The sequence below is a fragment of the Spermophilus citellus genome (assembly GCF_964194105.1).
Source record: "Spermophilus citellus genome assembly, chromosome: 3".
In the NCBI taxonomy this organism is placed as follows: Eukaryota; Metazoa; Chordata; class Mammalia; order Rodentia; family Sciuridae; genus Spermophilus; species Spermophilus citellus.
The window spans coordinates 188,786,376-188,800,957 of record NC_138184.1 but is presented as its reverse complement, the minus strand read 5'-3'; the positions used below and the strand labels follow the sequence as shown (position 1 = coordinate 188,800,957).

At 35.0% G+C, this 14,582-nt stretch overlaps 1 protein-coding gene across 1 annotated transcript in view; it reads right to left on the bottom strand.

Moving 5' to 3' along the window:
- Window positions 1-7,358, bottom strand: part of TFEC (transcription factor EC) — a 128,169-nt gene extending 120,811 nt beyond the window's left edge. The window contains exon 1 of the mRNA XM_081287297.1: window positions 7,262-7,358. Coding sequence (XP_081143423.1) covers window positions 7,262-7,348 — 87 coding nt within the window. The 5' untranslated portion in view covers window positions 7,349-7,358. The remainder of the gene's footprint in view (window positions 1-7,261) is intronic.
- Window positions 7,359-14,582: the final 7,224 nt, after the last annotated feature.

Here is a 14,582-nt window from a genome sequence, read left to right as displayed (position 1 = left end):
GAAAAACAATTGGAGAATAAAATCTCACATTTTTTCTATGACTTCCAGCTATCATCCTGCTGAGAAAGTATAATGTGGAGGAAATTGCCTAAGGATAGACCATGCAATCTATTCACTCTTCCCAATATTCAAACCAAGAGTAGTAGGAGAAGTTAAGATTCACCACCCTGCTCCAGTCAGCTTATGGAGTTTGACCTCATCTTAATGGGAATGAGAAGCCACTGGAAAACTTCTGTTGATGTGTGCACTTTGGGGAGAAGGATATCACAGTCACATTTACATGGTTATTGATTTCTGGGGACATGTGATGGAACAGATTGGATAGGATCAAGACTAGAAGCAAAAAAACATTGATGTAGAGCACCAGGGTAATACAGACAAGTAATGATGATTACCTTGACTGGGGTAGTGGCAACAAGCAACAGAGAAATGTGGACTCTGCAATAACAAGAACGAAAGAGAAAAAGGATGGAAAGGTCATCCCAATTTTAAAGCTTGAGCAAACACATTGTTAAGTATTTCAGTTAAGACATACAATACACTGAAGAAAGAGCAGGGTCTTTGTTTTATTTGGGGAAGTCATTAGGAGACACTAGATTATTAATCTAGTCCAGGCCATATTGAGTTTGCATTTAGGCAGAAGCAGTTGGATACTTGGATGAGTAGCTCTGAAAAAGGCTCTAAACGAGGCAAACATTTGTAGGTTGTTAGCATTTACATTTAAGCGATAGTGGTAGTCAATTACTTGGGATAATGTGAAAAGTCAGAAAAGCAAACAATCTCAAGGACAGAATATAAAGAAAAATGATTTATTAGCCAAAAATTTAATAAGCGTGTGTTATGTTGTATTCCCCAGAGCTGCATTAATAAGAAAATTTCCTGCTTCCATGCAGTTTCCATTTTCAGCAGATAAGCCAAACAGTTAGCCAGTGAACAGAAAACAAAACAAACCCTAGCACAATTAGATATTTTCAGATACGTTGAAGAACTGTGTAGAAAATAAACTGGATTGTGGTTCCAGATCATGAGAACAAGGAACATGGTAGAGCCCATTCAGGAAGGAGTAAGAGGTAGAACAGCTGAAGGGATGCAAGAAAAGGCACCTGTGTCCTGAGAAGGCAGATCATGCAATAAGAATATGTCTCCTATTGTCTAACAGGGGAGTGACTGCTACAACTTACAGCCAACCAAAACACAGGAAATGAAAAGTTTGTCTCCCTTTTAATAAGACCTCCATAAAGTGAAAAGTGTTTCTTCCAAAGCTACTACTTACACCATAACAGAATAGTCAGAATGGACAGGTCTTGAAGAATTTATGGAAAAACAGTTACTGGGTCCTGAACTCTAGAAAGTTGAAAGGACAATGGGAAGATTTGCTAACTCTTTAATCTAGTGAGCAGAAATAATTAACAAATAACCAAGATGTGAAATCTCTTTAAACATTGCACTGAATTCCTTAATGCAGTGATATAGTAATGTTAAAGATAAAATTTGGAGTCAAAATGTATACTCTTCCTGCTTTTCTCAATTACCTGTTTGAAATTTCACTCTTAGTGTCAGTTAACACTATCAACATCATGATTCAACTTTTGGAAGCTACTAGAAATAATTAGCATCTAGATATTTCTTGTATTTTTGTCAATAAAAGAACTGTTGGGATTTTCAAAACATATCTTTCAAAATATAATAAATATATACATATTGTGAAGTAGAAAAAATAGACATAAAGTGTGTATGAAAAAAATTGCATTTACATTTAAGCCATTAAATTCTTTTAAACAAGTATAGTATTGCCACTGAAAATTAGTGAGACAATTGAGTATATATTATTTTAAAAATCTAAAGAAATAATTTTTGTTCAATCAGTGATGCATTTTCAAGTAAATATGAGAAGTTTAAAGAGGAAACTACTAGTCATAATAAATTAGTAAATTTCAAAAAACGAGACATTCAATGAAAAGTTGAAAATGGACATGAATCTTTACATTGATGGAGGAAGATTATGAAGTTAAAGGCAACCAATTTTCTATGTTTCCAGATAAGTAAAAGGAAATTAGGCTAAAATTATAGTCCAATAATAGCAAAGAAGAGGGAGAACGCTGATATTCTAACTTCTTTGGATGCTGCAATATATTACCCCAAAGGTTGTGTAATTCTCTCTGCATCATTACCTAAAATCAAGAGAGACCTTGAGATGTAACTATTGATGAGTAAGAATCACCGTGCCAGACTGTCTTGTGCTTGAGGACTCCATGAGAACAAGTGACTCCCACTCATCCCCCTCAGCTTCAGTGGGCCATTTTCCTCCATTAGTAAGCTCTTGGCTATAAATCTATTTCACTGGGTATTAGATGCTGTGAATCTCAGGCGCATAATACATGTTATTCAGATAACACAATGGGGATTAGGTGACTTCTGTAGGCCTCTTGATTATGGTGCTCATCATTAGCTGGATGAACTGAGCATAAGCATGGCTACCATTTCAGCTCCTCCATTACTTTTCAGATAGCAGTAGCTACATTTGCTCAGGTCTGAACTATGCATTACTCATACTTACACAAAAGGGAACTCTCGGAAGAAACATAACCTCCCCCCAAATTTTACAGACAATACTTAGTTGTCACTTTGTTTTCCAGTTTTATACTTTCCATAATTTCTATCCTTTTCATCAACACTAAAGGCAGGGAAACTGTTCAAGTATTTAAGGCATAATATACAGACTGACTTGATGTAATTTCTCTTTTTTAAAAGTCTAAGCTTTATTTTTAAAAATAAAGGTTTTAAGAGTTCTTTGAAAGGTAACTTCAAAAGGATGTCCAGCATAAATTTAAATGAGATTTATAACTGGAGGAGATGACCAAATTCTATAGGGTATTTAACACATTTAGAACACCCAAAGTACAACTAGACAATGAGGTCTAAGATGGAAAATTTAGCAACTGAATCTATGATTGCAATTTTCCTTTATTGTGTTCCCTTATTTTATATAAGTTTTACCTCTTTGTCAAGATTAATATACTTTGATATACACCCCTTCACATTTTTTCTTTTTGTATCCCAACTCCATTCCCTGTAACCCTGTTGCCCTATGATTCCAAAGAAAACTAAAATGAATGCCAATGCCAGAAAAAGAAAGTTTTAGAAAGTTCCTAGCACACCAAGGAAAAAAATTGAGTATGTATTATTTTAAAAATCAAAAAAAAATTGCAGAAAGAGAACAACAGGAGACCAGGGGACAGAATCGTTAGATGGTGTGCATGCAGTGGAGAAATTGCAAATTAACAGAAAATACAACAGAGAGAAGAAATATAAACAAAAGAAGTTTTTGTTGCTTTTCCCATTGAGAACTCTGATAATGTTGAGGGACCTCAGCATATCAGAATTGTGCCATACAAGTATTCAAGTATTCCTGCAGGTACCCAGTGGGCAACAAGAGTCCAGCCTGGGCTCAATGACTAAGCCCCAGGTCTATTGATATTGGCCACTGACAGTGACACTGCCAGGGAAACAGGCTATAGGTCCCATTAGTCAGAGACTCAGAAACAGACCCTGGGAGGAAATCCCAGATAGCAGTGCCAGGAAGAGAAAGAAAATTCTTGGAGAAAGCCATCCATGTCAGAGGACATAAGGGCATGTGAACTTTGCCTCATATCCATAAGAGTCTGAGTGTCTGCCAAAAAGAAACAGATTAAGACTTAAAACAGCCACTTGAACTAGAAAAGCTTTGAGACTCCTGGCACTGGAAAGCTAAATTTTTATCCCATTATCCTCTCTCTAATTAGATCTTCTCTTTTCCATTTCTTACCACACTCCTTCCCCCAGTAAGAAGATATAAGTGCTGGCATGGTGGTAGGAATTCAAGAAAAGTTTGAAATTGTTATACAAAAGAAAGGGTATCACTTTTCTCATATTTTTTTTTTACCTTTCTACATGTAATCAACAAAATTAAATTAGACACTCCAAGAAGATAGAGCTTCCCATACAGTGTCTGTGTTCACATTCAACAATAGATTGGCACATGTTATGTTTAGAAACATTGTTCCATTGATTGAAGAATACTTCCATTGTATATACTCCAAGAGAGCTCAATTAATTATTTAAAATACATGAAGAAATATTTATTGGAATACATTCCAGTGTATTATCATGGAAGCTTCATGAAATTCAATGCACTAAATCATAGCACAAGCCTCTAAGTTTACAGTAGTGGTGTGCCTCAACATTTAAAAAGTAAAAAGTATGAGCTATTGATGACTTCAAACCGAGCTTCAAAGTGGAACATACCTTCATAAAGTCGCTACAGAGAAAGATCTGGTCCTCAGCTTTTTAAACCCAGAAATTTATTCCCCACATCACATAGTTTTAATTGGGCTCATAGGTGCTGGCACATGCTATCCAAAAGCAGAATTGACCAAATGTGCCCAGTGTGTCTGTCCACATATCATACTTACAGAGTCTAAAACCTCTTCATCAGGGCTAATTTTAATTTGTTTTAATTTTAGAGACTAATCATCCTGTTCCCTACAAGAAATACAGTTTTCTACCTTATACCATAAAAAGAAAATTTTCAGATCTAGAGAATATATCTGGGTTAAATCAACTTCAAATATTCAAAACTTGATAGAGCTGAGCTTAACGGACAAAAATACCCTAAACTCCTCTATTCTGCAGATGTGATTTAAGATATGGAATTACCTAAGGTATTCAATAGTGGAGGATTAACTAAGGCAATGAGAATAGGTATCATAATGATCTATGTTAATAGCTAAAAAATGAATACCACCCTCTTCAATTATGATAATAAACTTTCCCTCCATCTTTTTCTTCACCCATAAAAGTTAACACCTGACCAAAAAAAAAAAAATGAGCATACATGTGTTAATCTAATTTGTCACTGTGACAAAATAACAGAGATAAAACAACTTAAATGAGGAATAGTTTATTTTATCTAATGGTTTCAGAGGTTTCAGTTCATAGTCACCTGGCTTGTCACTTTGGACCTTTGGCAAGACAAAACATGATGGGTAGCATATGGTATACCAGAGAGAGAGAGAGAGAGAGATTAAATAGAGAGGGGGACAAGAACAAGATAAACCCTGCGTAGGTATGCCCCTGTGACTTATTTTCTTCAACTAGGCCCGACCCCCTGAAGTTTCTGCCACCTCATAAAAGTACCACAAGCTGGGCACTACTTCACAACCCTTCAACATATGAGTCATTCCAGATCCAAACTATAACAACCACTCTCACTGTCTTGGTCATAATGGCCAGACCATGGGTTGAGTTATGATTCCAGTAATTATTTCCCACAATTGTTCACACTGGAGCTGAGTTAACCTACGTCCCCATTTTCTTTGGTGGCAAGTTGTGAGAATGTGAGCCTAAAAGAACTGAAGCCTACACTGATTGTTGCAAGGAAGAGCTGGTCATACATAGAATGAAGACAATACACAGATGAGAAAAGAGAGACGTTCTTAAAGATACTTCAAGTGATGGTTCCAGTCACCCCAATATCAGCTCTCCTTTCTGGTAATGGAAGCCAACATATTATATCTGTCATTTAATCTCCTTCAATCTGGGCTACTCTTGTTGAAAATCATTAGCAATTTCACTAATAAAGCTAATGAGAAAGAAGTAAAACCAAACAAGGTAGGCAAATAAAAACTGCCAGCATTGTTGTAGTCATAGAACATTTTTGCTAGTTATGCAATTTTGAGATAATTTCTCAAAATCTCTGAACCTCAGTTCATTATCTACAAAATGGGACTTACAGCTATCATAGTAGGTATGTGAAGAATTAGAATAATGGTAATAAAATGCTTAGCATGATGCCAGTTCCATAGCACTTGCTTAATAAGTGCTTAAAAATGTATTGTTTTACTAATGAAGATGTAAGGATAATGATGATGAGAGCCTAAATTCACAAAGATTATAGAGCTTAGAATCTTATGTAATTTTTCCATTAAAAGCTTGTCTATTTACAATACATTTTGAGAAAATCAGGATGACTAAAACGAAAAATGTAATAAAGTCAGAAATAATAATAAACCAAGCATTGTCAGTTACCTTTATAAACAGTGATTTTTCTAATGCTTAATTTACAATAAATAAGTATTTGCAATTGAAAATCCATTAGAAGTTAATGAAATAGACTTATTCTTAAGAATAGATGAAATTTTCAAGCCAAAGAAAATATGATTGATCTGGCTATTTCCAGAGAATGGATGCAATAATACTTTTAAATCCAATCAAAAGCACCCACAGTGAAAGATTTCTTTGACACAGAAACCCCAGTATAATACTGGGCACTATATCTATGATACATAGACTTTCTTTTGTTGTAATTATTTATTTCTCCCTCTACATTATAAAGTCTTCATAGCAAGGTATTTCTTCATATTTATATTCTAGAAATACAATAAAAAATTTGGTCAAAAACAGATGCTCAAAATATAGTATTTAAACAAAACTGAATTGTACAAATCTACTTAGAGTCAGAGGACATGGGTTCTAATCATGTTTCCATTATTTACTGAGTGTCCTATCTGGTCGCTAAGCATAGAATCATATCTTCACAGTATTTGCCTAAGAAGTTATCTACTTTGCCTTACCTTAGTACAGAAATTCCATTTAAAATATGTTTGCCACCTATACACACTGTGATAGACCCTCAACAAAAAGTAACCTTCAATCAAACCTCATAAGCAATTTTGGGCATAATTACTATCTTTCACATTAAATAATAAAACAAAGCAATGCTTTAGAAGGCCCAAAATCACTGAGTCAGCAATAGAGAATTTTAACTTAAAGAACATGTTCTTTCTACACACCATCTATTTGTGTTTTATAAGTCTTAGAGGGCTTATAAAAAGTTAATCACTATTAATAATCTTCCCACTCATATTGCATACCTCACTGACTGATTTGGATAGCCAAATGAGATGATGTGAAGCTTTTTTGTAAAGTATATAAAGCTCCAAAACAGCCAGTAGTATTATTATCATGATGATGATGCAGAAGATAATGATGATGCTAGAAAAGAGAAAATTACACACTTTGGATGTTTTATTGCTCTAATATTTCCTTGCTGCTAAATGAGCCACATACTGTGAGCTGTAGTCACTTACTGGGTATTGAAAGAAAACTCTGAGTTTTATTCTATTTTCTTTAACTTTTAAGTACAATCAAAATGTATGGATTTTCAGAGATATTTATCCACTATATTTGCTGAGAAATTATAACTGTATATGTAAATAGGTACCTTAGAAAAGGATGGTAATTGACTTGACAAAATTTCTGGTCTTGCTGGGAAAAGCTTATGAAACACAGGTTTACATGAAAACTGCATGTGGAAGTGTGTCCTGGACTCATGGCCAAGTTGAAGTCTCCTCTCGTTTTCTCCTATTTGTGATTTCAGCTGAAACTGGAGTCCGGTTAAAGCCTGTAACATATTTTTCTTCTTCTCACTGTTAGTGAATGTGGAAAAAAATATATAAAGGAGCTCTGCAAAAACACATGAAGAAAATCATATTCTTTTATCACCCAAAGGTACATGTTATAAAATAAGTCTAGTAAATGATAGGGGAAGCATCTGAAAGAGAAAAACAAACTCTTTCTTTAATGGTTATGGTTCACCCATAAAGACACAATTCTTAATGCTCAAGTTAAAAAAAATAAGATGAGAAGAAACAGTTGGCATTCAGCTAACAATTGTGTTTGGAGATTTGTGCCTGACTTTGTTATTCTGAGCAAAGCCAGGTACCAGTCTCTTGGGATTATGTACAAAGGCAAGAAAAAAAGTGGACATGTACAAACCTCAAAGGTGACTGCTGGGTTAATAAAACCGTCTGCTTTCTGTTCACCCACTCTTGCTCTCAGTGTGCAAGTATATTAAAATATGTCCAAAGGAAAACCAGTCGCTGTGCAAAAATAATTTAACTACAAGTCACCATTTCCAGCTGCTGGAGTGCTTGGTGTTTGCGAGTACACTAACAAGTGACCCGTACATCTCCCTGGATGAAAGTTGTATCCTCATTAAAGGAGAAACAAACACAAAATAGGAATGACTGTCACACAGGAAAACAGACCACAATAGACAGTGCATTTCCCTCTCAGATTCTGACTTGTGCTATCACAGACTGAAGAGCAGATCTGTCCTGAAAGTAACCTCTTAACTGGCAGCGAAAGACGAGGAAGCTGCTGGAGAAACTGGATGTCTCTGGAGCAGCCAACCAGGTTCTTGTTCAATGCATCTGGAAAAAACATTTTTTTTTCCTTCTAGTCTATAAAATCTAATACCACGTAAGACCCTGTAATGAGGTGAAGTGGCTGGATAAAATAAACACACCCCAGGGAACTTAAAATTAATGCTGTGGATTCTGTATTTAAATAACCCCTCTTAGATAAACTCCCGTTTAAGCATTTATAAGATGTCATACCAACCTTGTCTTTTCTTTTCTGGCTTTTCTCTAGAGAACTACATCATTGTTAAGACTCTGCAAAGAGCAAAAGGGGAAAAAAAGAGATTATTGTTGCTCAACACAAATAATAGTGTTCTTATTTGATTCATATGTTGTGCATTGTCATAAGGCTAAAATATATGTTGGGCACTCAATGTGGCAGGTTTGTTCCTAAGCACAGCAAGGTGTATAAAAGGAGCTTGTGCCTTCAAAAGTAGGTAAACACTATCTGAAATAATAAGAGAATGGTATTGAGAGAATGTAAGCAGTTATCAAAGTATGATACTAATAAATATGTCGAGGCTAGATAAGGCATTTCTCCTCCATGCTAGCCACATTTGATCAACTATTTTCAAAGCAATTAGCATACACTCTTCCAATTATCTAGTTACGCTTTTATCCCCCCTGAGTTGAATGCAAGATCCTCGAGGACATTTCTTATATGTTGTTTCTTATGTTGCTAGAACTCCCATCTTGTACAGCCCCTGGTACACAATAGGAATTCAATAATTATTGATTAGTTGGTTAGTTAACTGATAGACTTGATAATTTGTGCCCCACTTGGAATTGCCATCTTTGTACTGGAGGTAGCTGAAGAGCTAGAAAGGGAAGCTTGTTCTTATGAAAAGACCAGAGGAGCTTCCATGACAAACTGCAGCCCAGGAGCAATGTATGCAAGATACGTGCATGGAAATGAAGAGCCACTCATTTTTGACTTATGCCTTAAACTAGAATATATAAAACAATCACAAAATGAAATTGAAACTCAATATAGCTGTGTAGGTAATAAGGGACCAGCAAACCTATGTAAACAAATGGAAATGTCAAGGCCCAGAACAATTATATAAGATTGGAAACAAGAAAAGTATATAAGAATGTAGCATTATTGATGAGAAAACGTACTAAAAATGAAAAAATATTTTAGAAACTAAGAAATAGTGAGATTAAATTTAACCTACATAAACTTCTAAGGCATATTATTAAATAATTACTGTGTGAATTCATGAAAAATAAAGTGAAATTTACTAGAAAAGATGGAACTGAAGTCAGAGAGTATTTTATAGTGATAAAAATCCTAGGTTCGTGTTCTGAATGTGTACATCCAGTCATTTTAGTGATATTTCCTTATCCATATTATTGTGGATTGAATTCTATCCATTTTTTCCCACAAAAAAAAATGATGAAGCTCTAGCTCCTTTGAACTTATTTGGAAATTGGATCTTTGCAGACATATTTAAGATGAAAATTAAGGTTATATTGCAATAGGGTAGGGTTCTCAATTCAATATGACTGGTGGTACAGAAAGAAGAAAAGATACTCAGAGAACACAAACTGAAAAGAAAAGTCTGTAAGCCCCCAAGAAGGAATGACCTCTGTTAACAACTTGATTTGGGATTTCCCTTCCGGGAGTATAAGAGAAGCAGTTTTTGTTGTTTGAAGCTATACTACCCTTTTTAGTAATTTGCTGACAGCCCTAGGACAACAAAACATCATTCTATACAAAAGAATAAGTTATATATCTTCCCCAGGTGATTGTCGGAAGTATTTTAATACAACATAAGTAAATATTAATTTCAGCAAAGCATTTCACAAAGATTCTTATAATATGTTCACTGGTAAATCTATGTGAGCTTAATTATTAGTTAAGTTCAAAGTTGCTAAAAGTACCATCCAGAGAGATATGACTAATAACATGAAATTAATCTTTCCCAAAATGTTCACTTATTGATAAATTGAAAATAACTCTAAGGTCTCAGAGTTGTATATTTTTATGGCCTTTTGGAGACAGACAGGTATAAGTTTTGGAAACTGACTTGAAATAATATTGCTAAGTATAGACCCAGAATCTGTCATTCATCATTTTCTGTTCAACATGTTTAACAGTACTTAGAGAAATACATAGAATAGATGCTTTCCAAATGGGGAGGAAACTAAGTTGGGAAAAAATTAAATTCATACAATTAAAAATAAAAATTCTTATTGTTATCTTAATAGTGATTATTATAACAATACAGTATAATAGTCACTATTATTATAACATTGTGACACTCAACCCCAAACAGTACTTAACACATAGCATGTACTCAATAAATTGATATCTTTTAACTAGTGTGATAGGTAGAATAATGGGAAGCAAAGAGAAGTAATTGAAAGGGGGCCCTGAAGGTCATGAGCGGGAAGGACATTTGACACAACAGAAAGTCAAAGGCATGTGGAAAGAGAAAGAGAAACTTCTCCACACTCTTGATTGTTCTGAATGTTAATGAGGCCCAAGAGAAGTAGAAGGGATCTAACTTTGTTAAGAGTCGCTTTTTGTTACTGAAATCTCTTTACCCATGCTGTTAGGATAATCACATGTTCCAACTGGGAACCTTCTGTTTGTGAGCTATACTTTTCTACATGTTGACCTGGAACACAATACCTGTGATATTCATCACAGAAACAATTCAGGCTCTTTGTACCTGAGTTATTTCTAATGCAAGGTTTCAGAATTTTCACACTGCTATATTAATTTCCTGTGGCTGTTGTTTAAAAAAAAAAACTTAGGGATTTAAAACAATACTCATTTTTCTCTGATAGTTCTGTAGGAAAGAAATTTTAAGTCAGATTCCCTTTTCTAAAATCAAGACTTTTGCAGGGCTAGCTCTTTCTGGAGACTTTAGTTGAGAATCTCTTTCCTTCCTTTCTTTGGGTTATAGAAACTGGCTTTCAGCTCCTTCCTCCATCTTATCATGTGTCACTGCAAACTGTGCCTCCTGATCATGTGTTCTTCTCTTTGAATTCTGTGTCCCTTTGATAACATCAAGTCACCTGGATAACCTAGGAGAATCTCTCAATCCCAAGATCCTTAACTTCATCATAACTGTCAAGTGTATTTTGCCATATAAGGTAACATCTGCAGAATCCAGGGGTTAGGATGTGGACATGTTCAGGGAACCGTCATTCAGCAAATTCACTTTAACACCAAGACCACAAGGAGTGGGTATAATACAAAGTAAAAGCACAAATTATCTTATTTGCTTCATACAGTTTGTCAGTTTTTTTTCACTGCTTTGACTAAAAGACCCAACAAGAACAATTTTAGAGCAGGAAAAGTTTATTTTGAGGCTCACACTTTTAGAGGTCTCAGTCCATAGACAGCCAGCTCCATTCCCCAGAGACTGAGGTAAGGCTGAACATCATGGCAGAAGAGTGTGGCCAAGGAAAGTGGCTCACATATCTGGAATAAGAGAGAGATTCCATTGGACAGATACTAAATATAGATCCAAAGGCACCCCTCCAAAGCCCACCTCCTCCAGCCACACCCTACCTGCCTTCAGTTACCACTCAGTTAACTCTGTCAGGGGATTCATTCACAGATTGGGTTAAAACTCTCATAACCCCAATGATTTCTCCTCTAAACCTTCTGCCTGTCTCACACATGAGCTTTGGGGGACATTTCACATCCAAACCATAACACACATGATGCTTTTTCTGAGCCAGATGCTTTTCTAGGTGCATTACAAATATGAGCTCATCTAATGCATACAACAGTCCTAGAAGTAAGGAGTCTTTATGATCCCCCAGCTGGTTGATAAGGAAATTGCAGCACAGAAAGGTTAGGTGACTGCATGTGACTTTGTAGGTATTTACAGCCAGTATGAATCTAAATCCCACCTATATCTACATGTCCTTCACACAGTGTTGTCATTAAGAAAAATGCATTTTGCATGTTGGTGTGAGGATTTAAGAAAAAGAGTATGTATAAAAATTTTATCACAGTTCTTGGTCAAAGTTTATTCACTGCATAGTAAGATGATAAAATAAATACACTAAAGACATCAACCAAAAAAAATGGAAAAGAACAAAGTTGGTTAGGGAACCAGAAACACTATCATGTGAAAATGATAGTTTGGCTTACAGAAGAAAAGAATTATATGGGGGACATGATAGCTGTCTTGAAATATGTGATGAACTTTCATGTGAAAGGAAAGTAGATTTATTTTAATGTTTCCCCATAAAACCAAACTAAAACCTAAGGGTGGAAATTACACGGTGATAAAATCTGACTCAAGAGAAAAGAAAAGATCCAATAATTAGAGTGATCCACCAATGGAAAAGGCTGCCTCCGAGTTTTGTAAGCTTTCAGTAAGTTAAAATATTCAAGCACAAGATAACTGACTCTCTAGTATATAAAATATAGAAAGGAATTCAACATTGAGAGGAACATTAAAATACATTCACACATTTACTCAGCAAATATTTACTGACGGTATTCCACGTGCAGTGCCTGCAAGGTCCCTTATAGCTCTAAAAATAATAGAATCTACTCTTCTATGAATGAGCAAATAAGAACCATGTCCCCAAAATGTACGTAATTTCAGGCTGATTCTCCATAGAAGGATCTACTGATTCTTCAACCTCCAGGCTCTCTGGCTTGGCTGACATGATCAGTAACAAATAAGCTTTTATTTTCACAATCATTTATTGCAAATCACAGAAAGACTCTTTCTACAATAGTCAGTATTTAATGGGAAAATCACTCACTTTTATATTCTAATGAAGAGAGGCTTTTCTTGGAAATACAGAACAGCATTTTATTCCATGATAGTTAGTTGCTTTTTTTTCCTTGTGACCAATGTAAACAAATAAAACAATAAATATCGATATATTTTCACCAAAAGAATAGGATGGTAGATAGGTCCCTTCTTATTTAGTCAGGAGCAAATACCACTATTAGAAGAATCTATGCTTTGTCATTGTCTCTAGTGAAGGCATGCAGAAACTTTGCCTACTCTTTTAGACCCACAAATAAATCAATCATGTAGAGATCTTTGAATCTTATTTGTCCTGAGAATTATTAACAGGTTCTCTACCTATCTCTCTCACTAACTTCCTTGACCAAAGGAGATGGCTTTTGGAGAATTACACAAGTAGTCCAAGAAAGTCTCCAAATACTGAGTGGAATGTGCCCAGTATCTAGGCCATTTATATGACACCTCATCACAAAGTAACCAATGGCATCTATTATTATAGCTGTTATAATTTGTCAGAATTAATCAGAGCCCTGATTAATTGACTATTGTTGTTTACAGTAATTTCTGTGCAGAAGATACAGAGCAGGGAGAATGATAGTACAATTACAAATACAAGGTGATCTGATGAGCTCTTGCTGTGTGATGGTATGATCACCAGTGATTCTTTCACCAACCCTATCTAAAAATGTGATGAAGCTAAGATGAAAACCCAAGGCAATGTGGATCTCTGTTCCATTAACTGATAAAATTACCTCCATAGCTTTTAATCCCTTTCCTATCAAAGACAAATATGTCAGAAAAAAATAAATATACTAAAAAGTAATTACAAGTTTGTGTCTAGACATGCTTTACAGAAATAAACATTGAGTCAAAGATGGGACTAGAACCTAGTTCTGCAGGAATCTATGTTCCAAATAACTATTGATAAAATGATATGCGAAATGTATTCTCAGCCCTGTGGGTTTGCCACATCACTGAGTTGTTAAATATCATGCAAAAGCCTGTATAGGCAGGAATATTTTTAAAATATGATAAATTTTCTTCTTTTCCCCTTCAAAATGCCCCAAGGCACTCGTATACATTATGGACACCACTGGCCTGAAAATTCTCAGTTGAGGGAAAAAGAAATCCAAAATCGTTGAATTATAAGAGCACTAAAAGCATCTAAAATGATAACTATTTTGCCCCTTTAACACCAAAAGAGCAACTGATTTTTATTTTTCACTTGGAGTTGACCTTTATTTAACCCATGGCATGCCAAAGTTATGGCCTGAAGCAATATTTTTTCAGTGAATGCCTTGACTTAGGACAAGAATAGACATCTCACTCACCCGTCTCTGAATCATCATTTCATAGTACTACTGATGGTCAGTCTAACAAAGAAACACATTTTTCAGCATTTAAAATACACTGAAATCTTATTTTGAATTATTTCTTCCCTCCATTTCAAATATATTCAGAATTATAAAAAGTTGGCAAATTCCAAAATAATCAAAATTATTCCTCAAAGTTTTTAAGCTCTTTAGTAAAATGCTCATGCTTAGTTACATATAAAAAATAACAAGTTGATTGTGTCTGTATCATAAAGAGTCTCTTTTGATCAACT